This window comes from Cricetulus griseus, chromosome 6, assembly GCF_003668045.3.
Source record: "Cricetulus griseus strain 17A/GY chromosome 6, alternate assembly CriGri-PICRH-1.0, whole genome shotgun sequence".
Lineage (NCBI taxonomy): Eukaryota > Metazoa > Chordata > Mammalia > Rodentia > Cricetidae > Cricetulus > Cricetulus griseus.
Genome location: NC_048599.1, coordinates 142,712,363 through 142,734,285, shown reverse-complemented (window position 1 = coordinate 142,734,285; position 21,923 = coordinate 142,712,363). Strand labels below are relative to the sequence as shown.

The following is a 21,923-nucleotide window of genomic DNA, read 5'->3' as shown; positions in this document are numbered from 1 at the left end:
CGCCGTGTGTGGGAGTGTGAGCAGTGTGAGGACATGTCCGTGGCCCACTAATGATCTACTGCTCTCCAAGTAGCTAGGCTTGAACTGCTACAGGTCAAGTCAACAGCCCTAAATGGCTCTAAAGGACTACCTGCAGGCCCAGTGTGGTGGCACACACCCTCAATCTCAACTATGGGAAGGCAGAAAGACCAAGAGGATCCCCATGAGTTCTGGGCCAGCCTGGTCTACATAGTGAGTTTGAGGCCAGCCAGAACTATATAGTGAGACTCTACTTCAAAAGGGACGGGTGCCACATGCCTGGTACTCACTGGCTTTATCGTTGGAGGCCATGCTTCCACAGCTGGCTTGGAACACTTCACCCTGTCTTCTCAGGGAAGGTGTAAACACACCTTCATTCCCTAAGGGTATCTACTTTTCAGAGAAACAGTTGTCCACATTGAGAGGTATTAGCAGCTATACCAAGTATGGGCAGAGTGGTCCTGCTAACACCATATCAGCACACTCCCCCAGGGGTCATCAGTGAGAGGGAGACACAGAAGTCTCACCCACAGTGGATGGAAGTGGCTTCCAAGAAAGCTGCTACCTTTCTGGGAACTAGTACTAGGAGGCTAACATTGGGACCAAACTTCTAAACAAGAAGTGGTAGCTGGATTTGGGGGTACACACCTGAAATCCTAGCACTCAGGAAGTGGACACAGGAGAACCAGCTCAAGGCTGGTCACTCTCCATACAGACAGTGTGTTGGGGGGATCCAGGTGACGGGTGCTAGCAAAAGGTTGTTTTGGAACGCTATTTCCAGAATGTTCTTTGAGTACTTGGTTGTTCCCTCAGGAAGGAGTTTGTGGACCAGAGCCTGGCATCTCCGTGGCTCCTCAGAACCCTGGTACTGGGGTTGCAGAGAAGTTCCTAATTCACAGATTCAGGACAGCCACACACCCTTGGGTTGGGTGTCTCCAGTATTCTGGAAATACTAGCTGGCCCAGACACCCCAGCATCCAGCTTGCCCTGGCCGCACCCAGGCCTCAGGCGCCTTGTTAGGGAAGTGGCGACCCCTAGTGGAAGAAGGCAGAACGGGACTTAATCTGAAACTATGGTTGAAGCATAAGAGCCCGAGGGTGGGGATGGGGAGCATCCCTCACTACCTCCAATATCAGAGCCTCATGCTTGCTTACAGTAAAATTCTAGGATTGTGAGAGCCTCAGGGCAGGGCAGCCCCCCAAGCCACACTGTTAACTGCTGCTGCTGGCAGTCGGCTGGCTAGGCAGATGAAGGCAGCAGGGTGGAAGCCCTTGCTGCTGTGCCAGGTGACCTGGACCTGGGTTCTCTCCCTGGGTTCCCACATGGTAGAGGATGAGAACTGACTCTGGAAGGTTATCTCCTGACCTTCACATGTACACAGTGGCATCCTGACCCCACCACCCTCAAAATAAGTGAATTAAAAAACAACGTGCAAGGCCAGGCGTTGGTGGCACACACCTTTAATCCCAGCATTCGGGAGGCAGAGGCAGGCGGATCTCTGTGAGTTCGAGACCAGCCTGGTCTACAAGAGCTAGTTCCAGGACAGCCTCCAAAAGCCACAGAGATACACACATGGGATGGTCAAGTGCCAAGTCAATAAATATTTTGTGAAATAAAAAAAAAAAAAGCCACAGAGAAACCCTGTCTCAAAAAAAACCAAAAAAAAAAAAAACCAACGTGCGGGGTGGAGAGATGGCTCATCGGTTAAGAGCACTGACTGTTCTTCCAGAGGTCCTGAGTTCAATTCCAGCAACCACATGGTGGCTCACAGCCACCTTGAATGAAATCTGGTGCCCTCTGCTGGCATGCAGGCAGAAGACATAATAAATAAAATCTTTATTAAAAAAAAAAAGATTAAAAAAAAAACTTGCTGGTATCAAAGGTGAGCCCATGGATCCTGGGAAAGCAGGAGGTGGCTGGACAGTGAATATGGCAGCTGGGCATGGTGGAACATAGCTGTAACCTCAGCACTCAGGAGTTCCAGGCCAGCCTGAGCTACATAGCCGAGCCCTGTTTCAGCTAACACTTAAGGCAGGCTAAGCTGGAGGGGGTCGACTCTTCTGGCTCTGCCATCACTCAGGATGAGACCTCCCCTCCCTAGTCCCTGTAGTTCTTTCCTCTAGTGTTCAAATATGGGCTGGTAGCCAACCAGCACCCTGCAGCCCCCTCGTGTCTTGAGTTGCATCAAGCACCCATTAGGCCCTGACTGAAACACTTCTGGCTCTGTCCAGTAGGTTTTTAGTGACATCAACTGGGGACATCTCAGGGCTACAAGAAGATAATATAAACAAAGGCTTACCTGTGCCTTTGTCCTGAGAACTGGGAGGGCAGGAGGAGATTTCCAGCCCTGCAGTGCCTTGCTGGACACAATGCCCCAAAAAAGGGACGGTACTGGAGAGTCTGTGAAGATGTAATGGTGCTGTGAGCCCTGCGGGAACCTCCACCCCTCATCCGCTCTCCCCTGTGAGGGCCACAGTGGTCCTGGAACACTTATTCAAGGTTGACTGGTCTTTTTCAGGCTCCCTGCAGATATCGGTGCATCTGTGCCCATTGCCTGCTCCATCAAGCAAGGTTGTGGAGACAGGAAGCCTGATGCTAAAATTCTGATTTCTGGTTCAAAATTAGGCAGTGCAAGACTCAGGGTAGTTTGTGTTTGCCCTGATTTAAAACAGAACAGGGGTCGAAAGTACATCCTTGTTGATACAACCCATGCAACTTTGTGGGCAGAACCACTGAGGACCTGCACGTGCCCCCAGGTGCCAGCCACCTACTCTGCAGGGATGGCTACCCATTCCCACAGAGGCACTGTCCTGCCTGGGCTCTTCCTCAAAGAATCAGCCATTAGTTGGCCCCACCTCACCAGCCCCTGGCGACTTCCTGTGTAGCTCAGCTAGGGTACATTGCCTGCCAGGTCTAGGTTCACTGGAGCCTCTTCAGAGCTAGGTGTTTATTTCAATGGAAACTACCAAAGTGTTTTGAGGTAAATTGGGTCTATTTCTAGCTTATCTTCCTGCAGTATAAGAAATGAATGTTGCCAAGCCCCTGAAATAACTCCAGACAGAACTCCTCCACCATAGGAAGCCGCCCACGTGTGCACTGTGTGTTCAAATGTCTGAAACATTTCTAGAAACACCACACACACAGTAACTCATAAACAGAGGCTTGATGAGACAAGGTACAGGGGCTTATGTAGTCCAGGCTGGCCTGCAACTCAGGATGTGGCCAAGGGTGATCCTCCTGCCTCTACCTGTTATAGGCAGCTTCTACTACGAAAGGTTCCACCATGCCTGGATTAAGTGGTAGGAATGCAATCCAGGCTGTCATGCATATTAGATAAAACACTCTTTCAACTGTGAGGTACATTCCCAGCCCTACAAGTGTTTTTTGTTTGGTGGAATTTTGTTTTGAGACACGAGTCCTGTAACACATGTTAACCTCCAATTTATTACATAGCTGAGCATGGCTTTGAACTCCTGATCCTCCTGCCTCTGACTTCCAAACTCTGGACTAGAGTTGTCCATCACTACTCCTGGTCCTGAGCCTTCAGGTAAGATGGGGTGTCAGTGGCCAGTCTGCTCTCCTGTGTGGGACTGATTAAATCTGGGCCCCATAACATGCTTAACCACTGAGATACACCCCAAGTCCCTAGCTCTATGGTTTTAAAGAAATACATACTCTCAGACTCTCCCCCAGAAAGCAAAAATAAATGGGACCAGAGTTGTAGGGATGATGCCCAGTGCCACACCTATGGTCCTGAGGGTAAGGTTCAATGGCTCTGTAGCTACTTTGCAGGCTACTGCTGAGGTAAGCAGGGATGATAACACATGGAATATGCTGGCCACTAAACACATCCCCGCTGGGGCCCCCTGTGGTTTGGCGGGTTCCAGGAAAGGAAAGACACAGTTGGTACTTCAATTGTTCCAGCCTCCTCCCCAAAGCTTCCACAGGGCCTCTGGCTTTTGTTAATCACCACTGGAGACAGACGCCACAGTACAAGCTAGGGGCAGGGGAGGAATGCATATTTATTGTGACATTCTGAACACAAACCAGACTGCATCACAGTAGTGCAATGAGCCAAGGGCTCTACAGCAGAGACTTCAAAAGATGGCAACCAACAGGGCAAGTCCCAGCAGCAGCTGTCTATGGGTCCATGTGCCACCCCAATGGGAAGAAGTAGGTCTAGGGGATGCCAAATGCCCAGGCCTGGCACCCACTTCTGCAGAGACTGGAGGCCACTGTCCTCTGGAGGTCACTTGGTACCAGGATCCCTTACCACCCCAGACTTGGCTTTGAAGATCTTACCCTAGATGTCCTGTCCAGATTTCTCAAGGACCTCAGAAACAGGACAGCCTCTCTAGGCTCAATGGGTCCCAGTACCTCTGCAGTGGCCTTGGAGGACCCTCTGGACAAAGTGCCTGTGTGAGTGGCCACAGATCACATCTTCCCCAGAGGTGGCCCTAGACACCAAGGCTGGGGGAGGTGCTGGAAGGGAGAATCAGGGTTACTCTAGGCCACACAGGAAGTTGTGCAAGCAACTAACAGAGCACTAGTGTATGAGGTATCTGTTTATCCCACCCACTCAGGGGCTCAGGAGCCACTCCAACAAGACAAGGTGGTAGGTCCTCTACAAGCAAAACTTACTCTTTCTCCATTCCAACCAAAGAATCCTGAATCTACAGTCAACAGCAAACAGGGCAGCCTGGACTTCCCAGGAGACTCTGGTAACCAAATGACACGAAGGGCCGCTGGCCGGCATGCAGAGCCCCTCACATCCATTGTGACCCAGGGCATGGAAATCTACCTTTGTGAGTCCCTAAGGTGTTGGGCCAAGTACACAACAGAAAATACTCAAAAGGTGGCAGCCACTCCTAGCCCCCCATCCCAGGGACCAGCATTGGCTGAGGAGCAGCATGGGGCTCCTGGAGAAAAGCTGCACCCGAGCTAGCAAGAGGGCAAGTTTGGGGACACGGTGATGACAGTCAGAGGCCTCAGAAGTCTGAGAGAATATATTTCCCAGCACAGCATCTCTCATGGCCGACGGACCAGCCGCACTTAGCCTCTGCACCAGGCACACAGCAGCTCAGCTGCAGGGCACAGACACACCCTCTGGGGGATGGCAAATACCAGCCTTCAGGGACAGTGGGCACTCAGCAGGACACAGCCTTCAGAGGGATGCAGGGTTGTCTGGAGAGGGAGTAGGGCCAGCCACAGCCACTGGCCCAAATCACACAGCCCGGGTCTCAGCCTCAATTTTTTGCTCTCCATGCAAGCTCTCTGGGTCTGGGGCCTGGGCCACACTCTGCCGGATGGCAATCTCAGGGCCACCCCCATATAGGCTGTTCAGATAGGTCCAGGTCTCTTCAGAAATCTGCCCATAGTCAGCCCCTGTGGAACAGGAGAAGCACGCTTAGTGGGGACCCCTGGGGATGAGGACAGGGATGATGCCCCAGAAGAGAGGGAGGGAGAAGTAACCACAGGTGTGCCCCCCCTACCCCCCGCCCAGAAAGCTGCTGCATGTAGAAATGCCTTTCTTCTAAGAGCCCCAAAGGACATGTCTCAGGCTGTTACTGCTTGTTTCCCAGGGTTAGATGACATAAGAGTCAACCAGGCTTACCAGGAGGTAGAAGAGGCAGGGTGTGGTGAGGGCCTGGACAACCTACACACAGGCCAAGCACCTGGAACCCTCTACATGGCCTCTAGGCCTGGACTTGGATAACAGGACTTTGAGACAGGTGGCAAAACTTCCTGGAAGGACAGGCCTGAAGGTACAAAGTGGGCGCTGGGGGACTCACCCTGCTTTAGCTGGATCTGGCCACTGCCTTTGACCTGAGCGATCCTGCTGTTGTCAATGGGCCCAGGAGGCTCTGCAATAGAAAGGGCTGGGTTCAGGGTTCCAGACGGCGCTATCCTTCATCAAGGCTAATTACCCAGAGCCCACAGAGGCCAACCTGGCCTCAGGTCAGAGCCAAGGCTAACAGAGGACACTTGGCAGACCAATGCCTTCCTCTTGATTTCAAGCCAGCCTCTCAGTACTCTGGACCCAGAAGAGGATATAACTAGGGGGCATGGGATTGTTTTAGACCAGTGTTTTAGTGATGGGTGTCAGTGGCAGCTGCCACTAACTAGTGCCCTTTCCTAGTCCACTACCATCTCATTTAACCCTCAGCAACTATGGGAAATGAGAACTGTTTACACGGGGCAGAGGTTTGGGCAGCTGGAGAGACCTGCCCAGCTCTTTGGAGGAAGGAGCTGGAGGAAGCCAAGGCCAGAAGCCAGGCCATGGACAGACCCCCAGGGCTCTGTTCCCAACCACAGATACCTGACTACTTTAGCCAGCAAAGGATGGGTCTGGGGAAAGTGATCCAACACCCTCTCCAGTACTGACTGTTCATGCTCTGAAAAGCAGGCAAATGCCTAGCATGTGACACTCATGGACTCTGCCAATCTGCCAGGCACCCAAGACCCTGTCCTGAGAGCCTGAGTATGGCTGTGAAGATGGCCCAGCTCCAGGTCTGCCATTCTTTGCTGGTGACTTTGAGGAATCCTGATAGCTCACTTATTACAGGGCTGTCTTCATTTCTGCAAACCCAAGGGGTCAAACAAGTACCCCAGCCTCCCTAAAGGTCTACAAAGGAAGGACATGGGCTTGCAGGAGGAAGGGGCAGCTGCCCGGGGGTCAGCAAGAGTGGACAGAGGATGCAGGGTAGGAACAACGCTCTGCCATAGTGGCAGCGAGAGCAGCAGTGCCAGCCAGGCCTGGAGGAATACATGTTCTATGCATCTTGGCAACAGAGCACCAAGGGCCTACCAGGCAGGCCCTACCCCAGAGTGCCCGCACCACTCACCGCTGTCCTTCCCCTTGACGAAAGCCTCCCACTCTCGGAACCAGTGCATGCTGATGCAGTAGATGACTCCGGGGGACTCCTCAGCTTGGAACGCCTTGTTCAGCTGGAGGGAGGCGGGCGGTCAATCTGTCCCCTGTTCCTCATGACTTCCCAAAGTCCCACCCCAGCCCCTGAGCCTCTCAAACACTGGATGCCCCAGGCAGAAAATCAACGACTCCTTGACATGCTCAAGAACACTTACTGCTCTTGCAAAGGACCCAGGTTCAACTCCCAGCACCCACATGGCAGCTCTCAACTGCCCATAATTCCAATTCCAACACTCTTCTCTAACCTCTGAGGGCACCAGGCAGCACATGGTGCACATACATATATATGCAGGGAAAACATTCAAACACATAAACTAAATCTTAAAAAGAAAGGCCAACTCCCACACTGACCAAGCAGGTCACAGCAGATAATGGCTTTTGCACTTTCTCAAGGACTAATACACAAAAGGTGCTATTTGCTCCACTTACTAGACATAACATCAGCTCACATGCGTCACTGTTCTAACAGCTCTAATGCTAGTGCCGGAGATGATGCCCAGGGCATCACGCATGCTAAGCCACACCTACAGGCCCACACTGCACTTCTTTGTGGCCACAAGGCAGAGGCCTTAAATACTTCTACCCATTATTTTAAATGCTTGAGGTCTCATCCTGTGTCCTACTGTAAGCAGCATGAGGAGGGGGCGGCCCCACCCACAGCAGACCCTGTTCGGCAGCCCCTTGCCAGGTGGGCACCACAGTCCTCACACTTTCTGTGAGTCTCAGGCACCTTCCACATGAAGGTGCAGAGCCCAGCAGTCCTCAGCGAGGAGTGCTTCATTCCCCAGGGACAGTAGTGTTCCTGTGGGGCACAGGATGGCAACCACAGTAAAGAGACCCTCAGCCGGGTGCAAGTAGAGCATGCTGGCATTTCACCCAAGCCCACACCTCTGTTGGCAGAGGCTCTTCTCTTCATTCCCTACCCTCTACGACTCGGCAGAGCACCTCCTCCTCAGCCTGACTGCACATGGCTTTGGTCCCCAAATGTACCTTGATGAAAGTGTCAATCTCCACCCTCCTGCGCTTGGCCAGCGCCTCAATCTCCACCTGGCAGATGGAGCACACATACAGATGGTTCACAGCAGGGCCGCCCCCAAATCTGCTCAGGAAGAGAGAGAGAGCCAGCATCAAGCAGGGGAGGTGCCCCCACTGCCCCCTCAGCCATTTCTAGGGCACTCTGAGCATTAAAAGGCTGGCCTGTGCCTGCTTTTCTGCAAAAGGTGCCTAGAGCTCTGCTTCCTCTCAGGCCACCAGGAGCTGTGTGGCCTGAGTGCAGTGAGGCTGCAGCAGGAGACAGTGTCCCTGGCCTTGAAGCCTTCCTTCCAGGATCAAAAACTGTTTCCCAACACCCACTGGAAGTGGGCAGGAGGGCCCCTCCTTCCTGGGGCAGACCCCACATAGTCAGCTCTACAGGGGCCTGGGTTTGTGCTGTGCTCCCCAGGGAACAGGAGCAGTAGGATCTGTCCTACGCCACCGGCTCCCAGCTCTTACCTGCCATACAGGTGCTCCCAGACGCTCTGCGGCAGGATGACCACCAGGTCATCGATGTAGTGGTATTTGTTGGGTGGGATACCTGTGAAGGAGGCACAGGAAGGGAGACCTGGGGCTTGGGCCCAGCCACCCCCACCACAACACCTCTCCAGGGGACAGACTGTTCACCTCCATGTGAGCACAGGAAGGTGTGGTTGGTGATGGGCCCTGGTTCTGCAAAGGTGTTGAACTTGTTTAGCCATTCTCGGGACACGTAGAACCGGAGCAGGCTGGGCTCTCGCATGGCAGCCAGGGACACCACCTGCTGCCGCTCACGCATGGCCTCCTCACTGCTCTTCCTGGGATGGAGGGGAGGGGATGCAGTATGAGCCAATAGACCTGGGCCCAGGTAGTCATGGACACCAAGCCATCCCATGGCCTGGTGTATGCAGAGCCACCCCTTAGCTGGGGTGTGGCCTGACCCTCTCGAAGGGAAGCTAGCCTACAAAAACTGCAGATACAGACCCACTAAGTGGTTCTCCAGCACACCCACCTGTAGAAGAGCACGTAGGCTTCCACATTCTGCACCACTGTCTCATGGACCTCAGTGACATACTGGTCATCGAATTCATACCACTGCCCATTGATCACATTCTGGCAATAGGCAATATAGTGCCCACCTGGTAGACAAGCAACAGGTTATAGAGATCACAGGGGACAGGCAGTGTAGGAGAGGCCTGGATGGAGTGTGGGACATACTCACTGCCTGCTGTGCCATGGTGACAAATGACAGAAAGAAGGTCATAGGTGGTGACCTGAGATGTGCACTCCTTGGCCAGAAATGGGCGTAGGTCAAGTCCCTCGAGGGGAAAGGAGACATGGCTGCTGACTTTGAAGGAGTACATTACCTCATGCCGGAAGCGTTTAAGGTGGACACACAGAATCTGAGGGGAGAGGGCAGGTGCCAGTCACCCTGGCCATCTAGGGAGGGGGTGACAGGGGAGCTCACAGATAGGTCTCTCACACAGGCCTAGGCCTGTTGGATTTGCTTAGAATCAATCACACATGTCAGAGACCTCCATGTGGAGTCAATAACCCCACTTTCCCTCACGAGGACTGGTGGCCTATGGTGTGGCTACCAAATGGGCTGATAGCAAGCTAGGCCGGTCCCTTAGGAAGCTGACTCTGCCCCAGCTTGCCATGTTTACTTTCCAAGAATTCTGATTCTGGTTTGGGGACTCTGAGGAGCCTCCCCAGGACACCATCCAGCCCACAGCCTGAGCCTTGCCTCTACTCCAGCTACAGAAGACTGAGCCAACCATAGCGATACTACTCACCTGGGGACCTCACAAGCCCCCAAGAGAAGAGTAAACTGAAGTTCAGAGGACACTTGCTACATGGGACCCTCTGTCAGCACTCCCTGGGGGTTTCATGGTTCTTCTGTGCTTGTGTAGGGATAGATCAGTCTTCACATGGCCTCACAGGCCACTTACACACTATCTACCCCAGACCAACAAGGCCAAGATGGCCCACTCACCTCAGGCAGACATAGGACTTTACAGTACTTCACCCCATTCCGAAGCCTACAGAGGAGGGCATAAGAGCCATGGTCAGTGTCCTGGGGGGAAGGGGGTCAGGAGAGGGACCAGGGTACAGTCCCCTCCAGACCCTTGTCATCTTGGAGGTTAGCACAGAGCTATCTGAGGGAACCCCTGGGGAAAAGTACAAGTGGGAGGACTCTGGGAACAGGGAGCTGGGGGCAGGCCCCAGGGACAACTTACTTCTTGCACCGCTCACAGCTGTACATGTTGTCACCTAGTGCGGAGGAACAAAGGCCAGAGGTCAGCAGGGACAGGAAATGGGGACCGAAAAGGCAAATACGAAGTTAAGTTTAAGGGAACAAACTGGCAGGAAGTGTCAGGATTCCAGAGGTAGAACCAGAAAGGAAAAAAAAAAAAAAAGGTTTACTGACCCCTAGAAGCACAGAAACCCTCTTATGGGTGGTACTGAAAACAAGTAAAAAATGGAGGAGACAACACTGGAGGCAGACAGGTGTGGACCCAAGCCTTCACCGTGCAGAGTTCCCCATATCACATTGCTAACAAAAGGAATCTGATGGCTCAAGCAGAGCTTGATGGCCGAGTTCATCCCTGATACTTACATGGTGAAAGCAGAGCGCCAACTCCCTCAAGTTGTCCTCTGACTTCCACATGTGCAATAAAAAAATGTATTTTGGGGGGGAGGGGGTTTCGAGACAGGGTTTCTCTGTGGTTTTGGAGACTGTCCTGGAACTAGCTCTTGTAGACCAGGCTGGTCTTGAACTCACAGAGATCCACCTGCCTCTGCCTCCCGAGTGTTGGGATTAAAGGTGTGCACCACCACTGCCTAGCCCGTGCAAATATTTTTAATGTGCTCAGTATCATTGATCATTAAAAGATACAGTTCAAAACCACAGTGGCACCACCGCATGCCCAGTAAGCTTGCAACCATTCAGAAAAAAAACCTGCAATGAGCTGGCAAGCACATTGCAGGAAACCTGAATGGCGTGGAACTCTTCCAGGGTTGGGGTGTAAACTGTCATTCCCACAGACGTAGCAAGACTACTCCTGAGACTATTACTACTACACAGACATCTGTTAAAGGATCACCTCAGTGTTCACGGATGCCCACGGATGCTGTGGTATTCACAGCCCAAGTCCACAGATGGAGTCACAGAGGCTGTGGTCCATAGACAGATAAAAATGAGAAAATTCTGAGCCAGGTTGCTGTGAGGGTGAACAGGTTCGACTGCTGGGAAAGTAGAATGGCCAGGTGTGGCTCAGTGGTCAAGCACAAGCCCAGCAAACTCAAGGCTTAGAATTCAATCCCCAGTACAACAAAAAAGGACATTGTGGGGTGGCATACAACAAAGTAGAATGGTGGCTATCAGGAACTGGAGAAGGGGGAACAGGAGCCATCTAATGGATACAGTTTTAGTTTTGCAAGATGAAAATATTCTGGAAATGGAAGTGATGGTAGTTGCATAGTGATGTTAATATACACAACACTACTGAACTGTGTATCTGAAGTCAAAACCGAATACAAACAGTTATGGTAGCAAAATTGATGTTATTTGTATTTTACAATTGGAAAAGAAAGCAAAAATAATTTTTTTTTAAATCATGAAGTCAGCCAGGTGGTGGTGGCTTATGCCTTTGATCCCAGCACTCAGGAGGCAGAGGAAGGCAGATTTCTGTGAGTTAAAGGCCAGCCTGGTCTACAAAGTGAGTTCTAGAACAGGGCTATTATATTACACAGAGAAACCCTGTCTCGGAAAAAAAGCTAAAGTGGAATATCCCTTCCACTCACCAAGCTGGTAGAAAATAATAACATGTCAACAACCAAGAACCACAGGCAACAGTTTGGGAGGACAGGTGTCCAAGCCTGCCCTAGCAGGTAGCAGATGAACATCTGTCTCATTTGTTTGTTTCCAACAGTCTCATGTAGCTCAGGCTTGTCTTGAACTCACTATGTAGCTCAGGATGATCCTAAACCCTATCTCTTGCCTCCACCCCTGGAGTGCTGGGATCACAGGTGTGCACCTCTCGTAGGCTGGCAGTGGAATCCAACAGGGTCAGTTTGTGAAGTACAGTGGGCATGGGCCCATTAGTCTAGGCTGCAGGCTAGCTGAGGCACAGCCATGATGGATCCCTGAAGATCCTGTTCTGGCAGCCAGGTCACTCACCCTTTAGCTCATCAGCAGCAAAGAAAGCAGCCAGGCAGTCTTCCAGTGTGACAACAGGCCCCCAAAACCAGCTGGGGGTACAGGATACCACGAACCTAGATAGACAAGAAAGAAGTGATAGGTGCTGTAGGGGCTGGGTATGGGGGTATGGCTAAGGTTCTGTTTGGGCCTGACTGGAAGCTTGATACAGCTGGAAACTAGAGGCCTGGGGTTGGACATTTTATGTTCATAGCTATGCAGGGGTCCCCTAGACTCCTCAGGGACTAAGGAAGTTGCCTGTGACTCTTCAGGTCACACCTGGACCCAGATGCTGCCTCACTTCTACCTGCTGCTTGGCCACTCTCTGTGTTGTCACTTATCCTCCACCATCAAGGAACATGTAGTCAAGGCTACCCCAAAATGACCAAGACCCTGACCCAATTAACTCATGCATCTTTGGCCTCCAGCTCTCCTGATCCATGGACTCTCCCTGGCCCCATGAATGCTTGTTCCTGCATTGCTGATAGACCCGGGAAGGTCAGGCCAGGCTGGAAGCTCCAAGAAGCAGGAGGATGGGCATACCGTCGGATGTATTCCACGATGAAGGCCAGCCAGCCCTGGGAGGAGTAACTGTCCCCACAGGCACCTGGCTTGGCTGGTACATTCTGGTAGATGGCAGAGTGGAGTTTGGCTAGGTCTTCCTTGCCAGGGATAGGCAATGACAGGTCCTGGAATGTTTCCACTGTGGTAGACACCTATGGGGTAAAGACCAGCCTGGTGCACACCTCTGCTAGGTGCACACCTAGCAGGTGAAGCAGACAGCCTGTTCCTGGGGTAGGAATGCTAAGGAGAGTCCACCCTGCCCCAGGTGGTAAACAATGCCAGTCTCCCCTGGACACCCACCCGGTCACAGGTGAGACACTGCACCAGGCTAAGGACAGAGCCATTGAAGACGTCTGAGATGACACTGCGGTAGCTCTGCTCCTTCCGCCTCCGGCCACCAGTACTCGGCGCCTGGGCTGGAAACAAAGCACAGGACTAGGCCAGCCTCCCCTGCATGGCAGGCACAGGCACAGATAAGAGGCTTCCTCAGCCACACTGCGTAGCCTCACTGTGGATCACATGACTGGTTCTATACGTTACCCCTTGGCACCATAGCAGCACTGTTTATAAAATGGGGCTCCCTCTCACATCCCAAGACTGCTACAAGTTTAAAGACTCAAGTGAGCACGTAGCCTGGACCAAGGTTGTAAATGCCCCACACTGGCCACATGACATCCCCAGCTGAGCTCATCACTGCCCCCGAACCTTTCTTGAGCACGTACGATGGCCCCATCCTCATAGGACTTGCACGAGGAGGGCTGCTGGACAGCTTGGAATGGCCCTCATGGTGGTGGACAGGGCTGCAGGGGCGAGAGGAGCTGCGTATGTGGGCTTCGTTGTCTGGCTCTGGGGACAGCAAGGAGGAAGTACTGGGCCAGGGTGGCCAAGCCAGTGCCCTCCATGCCAGCTCTAGGGCCAGAGCAAGAGAACCTTCCAGCATCTCCTCCCAAGAATGATGCCTGACTCCCCATACCTTCCTCTATGTCCATCCCCAACCCCATCAAACACACTGGGACAGAGCTATCCCTTGTGTTTCCAAGTGAGGCTCAAGACTAGGCAGGGCTGTGGCTCTGAAAGCCCAGGGAATCTGGCACTGAGGCTGTTCCCAGCCTGTGAGGAGGGTTCAGGGGCAGAGTCTCCCCCACCCCACAGTTGCTGCATGCTAGTGCTAGGCAGGCAACAGATACAGGACTCACAGGCTATGACTTCCCAGTGGCCCAACCAGTGACTGATACCTGGGGCTGACTGATACCTGGGGTCCGGCAGGGGCTGGTGGACCTCGGTGATGGTGGCTGAGCCTCGCTGGGTTGGTTGTCAAGGGACGCCATGGCTGTGTCCACATCAGCATCCTCATCCACTTGCTCTGAGTTGGTACGCTGCTGGCCCCAGGAGAACTTGCGGTCCTTCATTCGCTCCTTCTCAGATATGGCTCGGCCCGCCTCATCTGGGATCAGCAGCTCCATCTCTGCCTTTGAGCTGCCTCCACCACGCCCCTGCCCATCACCCTCCCCCCTGTCACTACTTGAGTCACAGGACAGAAACTCGTCCTCTGATGGGCTCCGGTCGCCATCACGCCTCTCATCTGTGTCACTGGAGTCTGAGTCCCGAGCATCAGTGAGTGTTGTCACAGCGGCTACCATGGGCTCCTTGAGCTCCTCATGAAGCTGGTCCATCAGGCAGCGTAGGAACTCCTGTGTGTCCTGCAACCAGGGCCATGTCACCAGGGCTTTCCAGGGACAGAAGAGCCACCATGGGCACTGCTGTTTCTGTCAACAAGGCTGCCAGCTGCCTCCAGCAGGGCCTGGCAGGCACCCATGCAGACAAGTGGCTTATTCTGGCCCCATCCCCCACCCCCGCCGCCGTGGCAGTCTCCTCCATAGTTCTGTGCTGCCCCCCTCCCAACCAAGGCTCAAAGAGAATACAAGACTCTTTCCAGGTCACACAACATACAAAGAGCCAGGGGACCTGGGTGTGAACCACAGAACCAACTTGGACTCTGCTTCTGCACAGTGTGGGAAGAGAGATGAGCAGCCACATCCAGCCACTGAAGTCTCCTTGCTCCCTGAGCAGAGGTCAGCAGGGTGTCAGGGACCGGGGAAGTGTGAAAGTATAGAACACTGCGAGTCAGACCTGTCAAGAATACTGCACTGAATAGTGCAGCCCAACAAACCAGGCAGCCAAGCTGATCCCTTCTCACCGCTGCATCTTCCTGCTTCCCCACATGATGCTACCATGTGTGGGACACAGGGGAAGGAGGAGAGGTCCTGGAAGCAGAGTTCCTCCACTTTCCTGGCTCACATGGGCAGGACACAAATCAAGTCACTTCCCCCAGAAGGAAGGATGGTATAATTTTTAGGACCCAGTACCTAATCCAGCCCTTCAGGAAGCTGGGAGGTGGCCTGCTGGCAGAGCCACCCTACTGAGGCAGTGATGGCAGGTGACCTCAAGAGCTGAGGGCATTGGAAGACATGGGCTCCAAGTCCAGCAGCGGTCTGACAACCCCTGAGCTACTCCTGAGCCAATGAGGGGAAGTAGGCTCATAGGTATCCAGAGACAACTGAGATTTTGCCTTGATGAAGTCCCCAGGAGAGGTCAGTGGGACCCACAACTGGCCTCTGTCCATCAGGAGGGCAGGAAGATGAATGAGAACAAGTCTTCAGCTACCACCCACTGCTCCTTCCTTTTACAAGATCAGGGGATGGCTCACTCAGTACAGAACTTGACATGCCAAGCATTAAGATCTGAGTTCAAGAACCAGAATCTGCATTAAAAACAAACAGACATGGTGGCTTGCACTTGGAGTTCTAGCACTGGGAAGACACAGACAGACAGATCCCTGGGGCTCACTGGTCAGCCAGTGAACTCCACACCAGTAAGAGACACTGTGTCAAAGGAGCTGGTGGGTGCTGTTAACAAGGATGGTTCCCAAAGTGCTGAGTGTGAGCACATGTATGTATAGACCCAGACAGACCCAGACACACACAGACACACACAGACACACACAGACACACACAATCTTTTTTTTTTTTTTTTTGGGGGGGGTTTTCGAGACAGGGTTTCCCTGTGGCTTTTTGAGGCTGTCCTGGAACTAGCTCTTGTAGACCAGGCTGGTCTCGAACTCACAGAGATCCGCCTGTCTCTGCCTCCCGAGTGCTGGGATTAAAGGCGTGCACCACCAACGCCCGGCCCCCACACAATCTTTTTAAAAAGTATAAAATTTCTGGCCAGGCAGTGGTGGTGCAAACCTTTAATCCCAGCACTTGGGAGGCAGAGGCAGGTGGATCTATGTGAGTTCCAGGCCAGCCTAGTCTATAGGATACAGTGAAACCCTGTCAGGGAAAACAAAACAAAAAAGTAAAAGTTCTGTGTGCCCCTTGCCAAGCTCTCAACCCACACAAAAGCAAAAAATCTCCTATGTCCACAAAGAGAGGCCACCAGCTGTGCCTGACTTTAGACTTAGAAATGTCTGTGGAAGTATAAGAACCAGGGAAAACAGCTTCTGCTGGGGCCCAGATGGATGTCACACAGCAGCCAAGCAGTACCACCAGATGGTGTCCACCCTGGCTATGGGCAGCACAGCTCTTTCTAGAAATAAAGGCCACTTTGTGGTAAGAGACAAGCTCAACTTGTCCCTTACCCCACTCCTGTCACTGTGTGCTGTGTGACCTGGATGTATAACTTCTCTGAGCCTTGCTCACTTGTGACGTGGGGAGCAACATGCTTTGTGGTAGACAATGAGACACAGGCCACTGTGGTCACCACTTCCCAGAACAGCCTGGACTGGGTGACAGACAAGAGAGTGAAGGTATCTCTAGTGCCCATCACTGCATCTGAGGGACCAACATATAGGCAGCAGAAGAGATGGCCCAGACAGGTCCAGCTCTGACTGCAAGCTTAGCTAGGAGTCCCTGCAATATAGCAGGCCATGTGGACTCAGCATGGGTTGAGGAACTCACATGGCACATTCTTGGATTCATGATTTCCTTTCTTCTTGGCTTCCCTCAAACTCACTGTGTAGACCAGATAGGCCTCAGACTCACAGAGATCCACCTGCCTCTGCCTTCCTGAGTGCTGAGACCAAAGGTGTGTGTCACCACGCTTGGCTTGTGATTTTCTAAACAGGATGTTATGGTGGGTCTCAAAGGTGCTCTCTCAGTTTTCTTGCCAGGCATGGTACAGCATACCTATGTTCTTTGATCACAGCGCTCAGCACTCAAGAGGTAGGGGCAGGTGATTCTCTGTGAGTTCAAGACCAACCTGGACTATATAGTGAGTTCAGGATACCCAGACTTATATATCAGGAACCTTAAAGCAAATAAACAAACAAATCTCCCCTCCCCCCAGAAAAAGAAAAGTAGGGCTCTATATGTAGAGTGCTTGTCGCATGAGCCTGTGGACCCCAGTCTGGTCTCCATACCCACATAACAATTGGGGCACACCTATAATCCCAGAGCACAGACAGGAGGGCTTGGGGTTTGCCAGGTCAGTAAGTCTAGCCTAATTGTGAGCTCCAGGCTGTGAAGTGACCCAATCCCAAAGCAATAAGGTGGGGAGAGATGAATGGTCCATCCATCACCAACTTCTGTCCTCCACACATGTGTACATGCTTGTGTGCACACAAAACACACACACACACACACACACACACACACACACACACACACACACACACACACACACACACACACACAAATTCATAAGAAAAAAATCCAAGGAGGCTGAGGGCCAGGGCAGGCAGGTGCCTGGGTGCCCTCTCCACCGCTTATTTGCTGTGTGGCTGACATGGGTGACTTGATCCCTTAAATCTCAGTTTCCTTGTCTGTAAAATGGTGCCAAAGGACAGCAGGCTACTGGGAGACCTCATGTCCTTATGAGGAAAAAGGGCTCTGACAGTAGATGCCTAGCCTTTTTGCCTGCTGTGAGGTCTGTTCTGGCTGGGCCACTGTCTCAAGCAGCTAGACAGCTTACCTGCTGGGCATAGCCTCTGAACATCGGGTTGACCAACTTGATCCCATGGGACAGGCTGGTGGGGACCACATAGCTTGGCCTGTGGGGAGACCAAACCTGCTAGCATAGGTAGCCAGCCTTGAACTATGCCATGAGAGGCAAGAGGGCAAGGCAAGTCAGACCCGACAGGGGCTGTTCCCAACTCCCACACTGGCCCCGCTGGCCAGGAGACAAGCCCACAGGATCCATTGCTGAAAAACTTAAAACTTCACAATAATACAATGAAACACTATCACCAAAGTGTCCCCACCCAGGAGGACACATTAAAACTCTAGTGATATCCCCAGAAGATCAGGCTAAAAGTACACCCAGAGACCCCCAGCATCAACTCTGACCTCTTACCCAGGGGACAATGTAGTCAGTTCCTTTCCTTTTTCTTTTTTTCCAAGACAGGGTTTCTCTGTGTAACCCTGGCTATCCTGGCACTCACTCTGTAGACCAGGCTGGCCTTGAACTCAGAGATCCACCTGCCCCTGCCTCCTGAGTGCTGATATTAAAGGCGTGTACCAACACTGCCCAGCTGCACTGCCAGTTTCTTAATCCACACCTAGTGTGTGCCTACTGACCTATTTAAGCACTCCGAACTTTACTTTTACTTTTACACTTGTTCTTTTTGTTTGTTTGCTTTTGGAAGCTTGAGGACTATTATGCTACTCTTTGAGAGAAAAAGAACAGGGCAGGCATGCTGTAAACCTTTGTAGCTGCTGGGAAAGGAAGGGATAGAAGGAAGAGGGAGTCGGCCATGCCATGTGAGTTAGGGATGCTTAGTAAGCGGCTTGGCAAGGAAGGCTGGCAGGCAGGCAGCGGACAGGAGGGGCCTTCAGGGAAGGGTGAGAAAGCCCAGAGGCTAGCACAAGCAAAGTGAAGGTTTGGGCCAAAGGTGAAGCAGGAACAGAGAGAGGGAACTTAATGAGGGTTTGTAAGCAACTGCCTCACCTTCCACTTGCCCAGCCATGCTTCTCATCTTTAAATTCACTTCACTCTGCCACAACCCCAGCCTAGCTAGCACCCAACACTCCTGTACAAGTACCCCACTCCCACCTATAGCCTCAACTGAGACCTGACACTGGCAAGATGGTCTGTAGGTCTCAGCACAGACATTTGTCAAAACAGCTGTCACCCAGGCTTCATGTAGCTCTGTGGCTAGGAACAAGAATAAGAGTTCTGTACCCTCTGCCTCCCATTCTTCAAGCAGTGCTAGATAAAACTAGATATGTGGTGCAGGCTTGCTGTGAGCACCCATGTGCTATGGAAGAATCCAGAGGATGTGCCCCCTCAAGAGGACACAGGCACTCCTGCCCCACACATCTAGCCGAGATCACACTCACACTCACCGTTTCTTGTGCCAGACCTCAGAGATCAACTTCTGGTAACTTTTGCACAAGGCAGGCTTCTTGTCTGTGCGTACCAGGCCACCACATTCCAGGAAAAACTGGGTGAGTGGGGGGCTGGGTTGGGGGTAGAGAGCCAGGACAGAAAAGAAATGGGAGGAACATGGTGTTATTTAGAAGGAACTAGGTGAGGGCTGGAAAGATGGCTCAGCGAGTAAAGATATCTGTCACTGAGCCTGGTGACCTGAGTTCAATTCCTGGGATCTAAATGGTAAAAGGAAACAGCCAACTCCTAAGGTTGCCCATGACTCTATCCATGCTCACACATACACACTCACGATAAATAAATATCTTTTTTTTAAGGAGCAAAGTGAGCAACAAAAGGCCAAAATGACCATGTAAGATGAGGCCACCACACCCATAACTCCCTGCAGATGACTACCAACCCCACCCCCACACTCATGCTAAAGTCCTCACCTCTCATGTCTCAGTATGTGACTCAAGAGAGACAGGGTCTTTAAGCAGGTAGTCAGATTACTATGGGGTGCGGGGACAGGCCCCAGGCCAGTCTCACTGGAGTCCTTACAGAGCAACACCAGACATGTGCACGGAGGCAAAGCCCTCATGAGAATACGACTATCTACAGGAAGAGAAGGGCCTGGGGAGAAACTGCTGACAGTGGGCCTTTAGGATTGAGAGCCAGGAAAGCCTTGTCAATAACAAGAAACAAACAGCCCTCTCTCCCGAGTCAGATGGGGGCTCCCTGCCACAGGTCCTGAGGCTGGGACCTGTGAACGAATAGCAGTGGAGCTGCCTATATTGCAGGACTTGTCAGGTGGGAGGGTGCCTCCTCAATTCCACTTTCCACATGTTTTACAAGTTATCACACTGAAGGAAACCACATTCACATGTTCGAGCACACACACACACACACACACACACACACACACACACACACACACACACACACGTCAAACAAATATATGCAAACAATGTCAATTAATCATATTGCCATGAGACAGCCATTGTGAACCTTTGGGGGCTGTCCTTCCAGAGTCTTCTAGGTATTCATATCTGTTCTCTTTCCCCTTCCTTTCTGTGTGTATGTTAGCCTTTAACATACAGCTATACATAGGAAAATGGTAAAGCTCCTGGTTTGCTCTAACATTATTGTGTGAGGTAGGGGTGTGTATGTGTGTGAAACAATGAACACACATACTCTCAATCACAACTGAGTAGAGACCCCTACGAAATAGCTGCACCACACCTGGTAACCTCCCTTTCTACCTGCCAGGTTCTGCACCCCTCACCAGTAAATGTTGTCCTACACTCCCCACAAGACTACTCCTGCCCTTCCCTTGGGAGAGGACAACTTACCAATTGGACAAGGCCTGCAGGGCAGCATTCATGTAACAGGAGTTCCCTAGGTTCTTCATGCCTGTGAGGCCTAAAAACAACATAGAGAAGGACTGAGACCCCTGTCCAGAAGGACCCTCACAAGCCTCCTCCCTTGTGCTCTACTAGTATTGACTAATAAAAGGAAACAGCCAGCTCCTAAGGTTGCCCATGACTCCACCCATGCTCACACATACACACTCACAATAAATAAGTTTTTTTTTTTAATTTTTTTTTTTTTAAGAAGCAAAGTGAGCAACAAAAGGCCGAAATGGCCATGTAAGACAAGGCCACCACACCCACAATTCCCTGTATTCCACCTCCCAGAAACCAGCACTGCTGCTGCTAGAGTGTATGCTGCTCTGTTCAGCTCGGGCTCCAAAACACACAGATGAGGAGACCACACACAGGGCCTAGGACCAATGTTACATGCAGCTGAGACAGGGATGAGCACATCTCTCGGGAAGGCACGTTCTGTGCCTGGTGCTTTCCATATCCAGCCTGGCCCAAGAGCTCCCTGTTGTCGGCCATTACCTCGAGGTTTCAGATCATCATCCTCAGACTCAGACTCTCCTTCATCAGCCACAGCAATGGGGACGGCTTTCAGAGGGTGGGAGGGTGGTGGGGAGTCCTGTGGTAATGACCCAAGAGAGGAAACTGTGGTGAAGATAGGGACCTTAATACACTCACCTCCTCCCAAGGGAAATGTGCAACCCCCAGAGTCTAGCTGGCCCCAAGTGAGCCCAACAAAGTGAAGGATATCATGCAAGAGGGGGCACTGGGAACTCCCAGAGATGCGATTAATTTGTAAGAACTGCTGTTTCCTTTAGAAGACATTGGGGGGGTAGGGGAAGAACAAAGAAAAGCCACACAGTAACTTCTCTCAGGTTCCTCAGGATATACTTTAGGTATGGGACTGACTGCCAGGGACTATCTGTGACTTTGCTGAGCCCTCCCACAGCCATGAAAAGACCCATGCTCCTACCCAATCCTCCCTGCTCCTGCTCATCTGTGCCCTCACAGCCCTACATGGGCCCAACTGGGCTCAGTGATCACTTGCTGACAAGAGCTCCTTGTCACATACTTCCTCTGGACTCCCTGGCTCAGGCCACACTGCCCCACCTGGACATTGTTGCCAATAACTAGCCCCTACCTGCTCTGAGAGCTTGGCTGAGGAGCTGGGCAGGTGGACTGCCAGGCGCTGTTCCAGGAAGACTTCGCGCTCACAGGCATAGCACCACACCCGGAACGTAGTCAGGTTCACAGTCAGGTTGTGCTTCTTCACCTGGAGGGGAAGATCCTAAATAAGGCTGAAGACAATATGGCCGAGCAGGTGCCTGACCCAGGAAGCTCCCTGGCCCCAGGAAGAGGCAGCCTGGTCAGTGTCCAGAAGCTGAGGCTAGCTCATCCTCCTCCAGGGAGGCCATCCATCAGACAGGGCTAGTGTGGGAGGCTGTGCCTGCTT

The 21,923-nt window shown here is 52.2% G+C and overlaps 1 protein-coding gene across 4 annotated transcripts in view; it reads right to left on the bottom strand.

The window, feature by feature from the left end:
• Window positions 1-3,921: 3,921 nt before the first annotated feature.
• The window catches only part of Usp20 (ubiquitin specific peptidase 20), a 32,135-nt gene continuing 14,133 nt past the window's right edge, over window positions 3,922-21,923 (bottom strand). For 2 of the 4 annotated variants that reach the window (XM_027423896.2, XM_035446379.1), the window contains exons 7-26: window positions 21,612-21,743; window positions 20,993-21,089; window positions 20,441-20,510; window positions 19,067-19,180; window positions 17,694-17,772; window positions 13,978-14,425; window positions 13,431-13,571; window positions 13,026-13,141; window positions 12,705-12,877; window positions 12,144-12,238; window positions 10,201-10,234; window positions 9,957-10,002; window positions 9,183-9,363; window positions 8,973-9,099; window positions 8,609-8,778; window positions 8,441-8,522; window positions 7,940-8,048; window positions 6,864-6,966; window positions 5,811-5,882; window positions 3,922-5,403 (exon numbers count right to left, since the gene is read on the bottom strand). In XM_027423896.2, coding sequence (XP_027279697.1) covers window positions 5,243-5,403; window positions 5,811-5,882; window positions 6,864-6,966; window positions 7,940-8,048; window positions 8,441-8,522; window positions 8,609-8,778; window positions 8,973-9,099; window positions 9,183-9,363; window positions 9,957-10,002; window positions 10,201-10,234; window positions 12,144-12,238; window positions 12,705-12,877; window positions 13,026-13,141; window positions 13,431-13,571; window positions 13,978-14,425; window positions 17,694-17,772; window positions 19,067-19,180; window positions 20,441-20,510; window positions 20,993-21,089; window positions 21,612-21,743 — 2,550 coding nt within the window. In that variant the 3' untranslated portion in view covers window positions 3,922-5,242. Of the gene's footprint in view, window positions 5,404-5,810; window positions 5,883-6,863; window positions 6,967-7,939; window positions 8,049-8,440; window positions 8,523-8,608; window positions 8,779-8,972; window positions 9,100-9,182; window positions 9,364-9,956; window positions 10,003-10,200; window positions 10,235-12,143; window positions 12,239-12,704; window positions 12,878-13,025; window positions 13,142-13,430; window positions 13,572-13,977; window positions 14,426-17,693; window positions 17,773-19,066; window positions 19,181-20,440; window positions 20,511-20,992; window positions 21,090-21,611; window positions 21,744-21,923 lie in introns of those variants that run through there. The other 2 variants (XR_003486855.2, XM_035446380.1) reach the window with 2 other exon arrangements.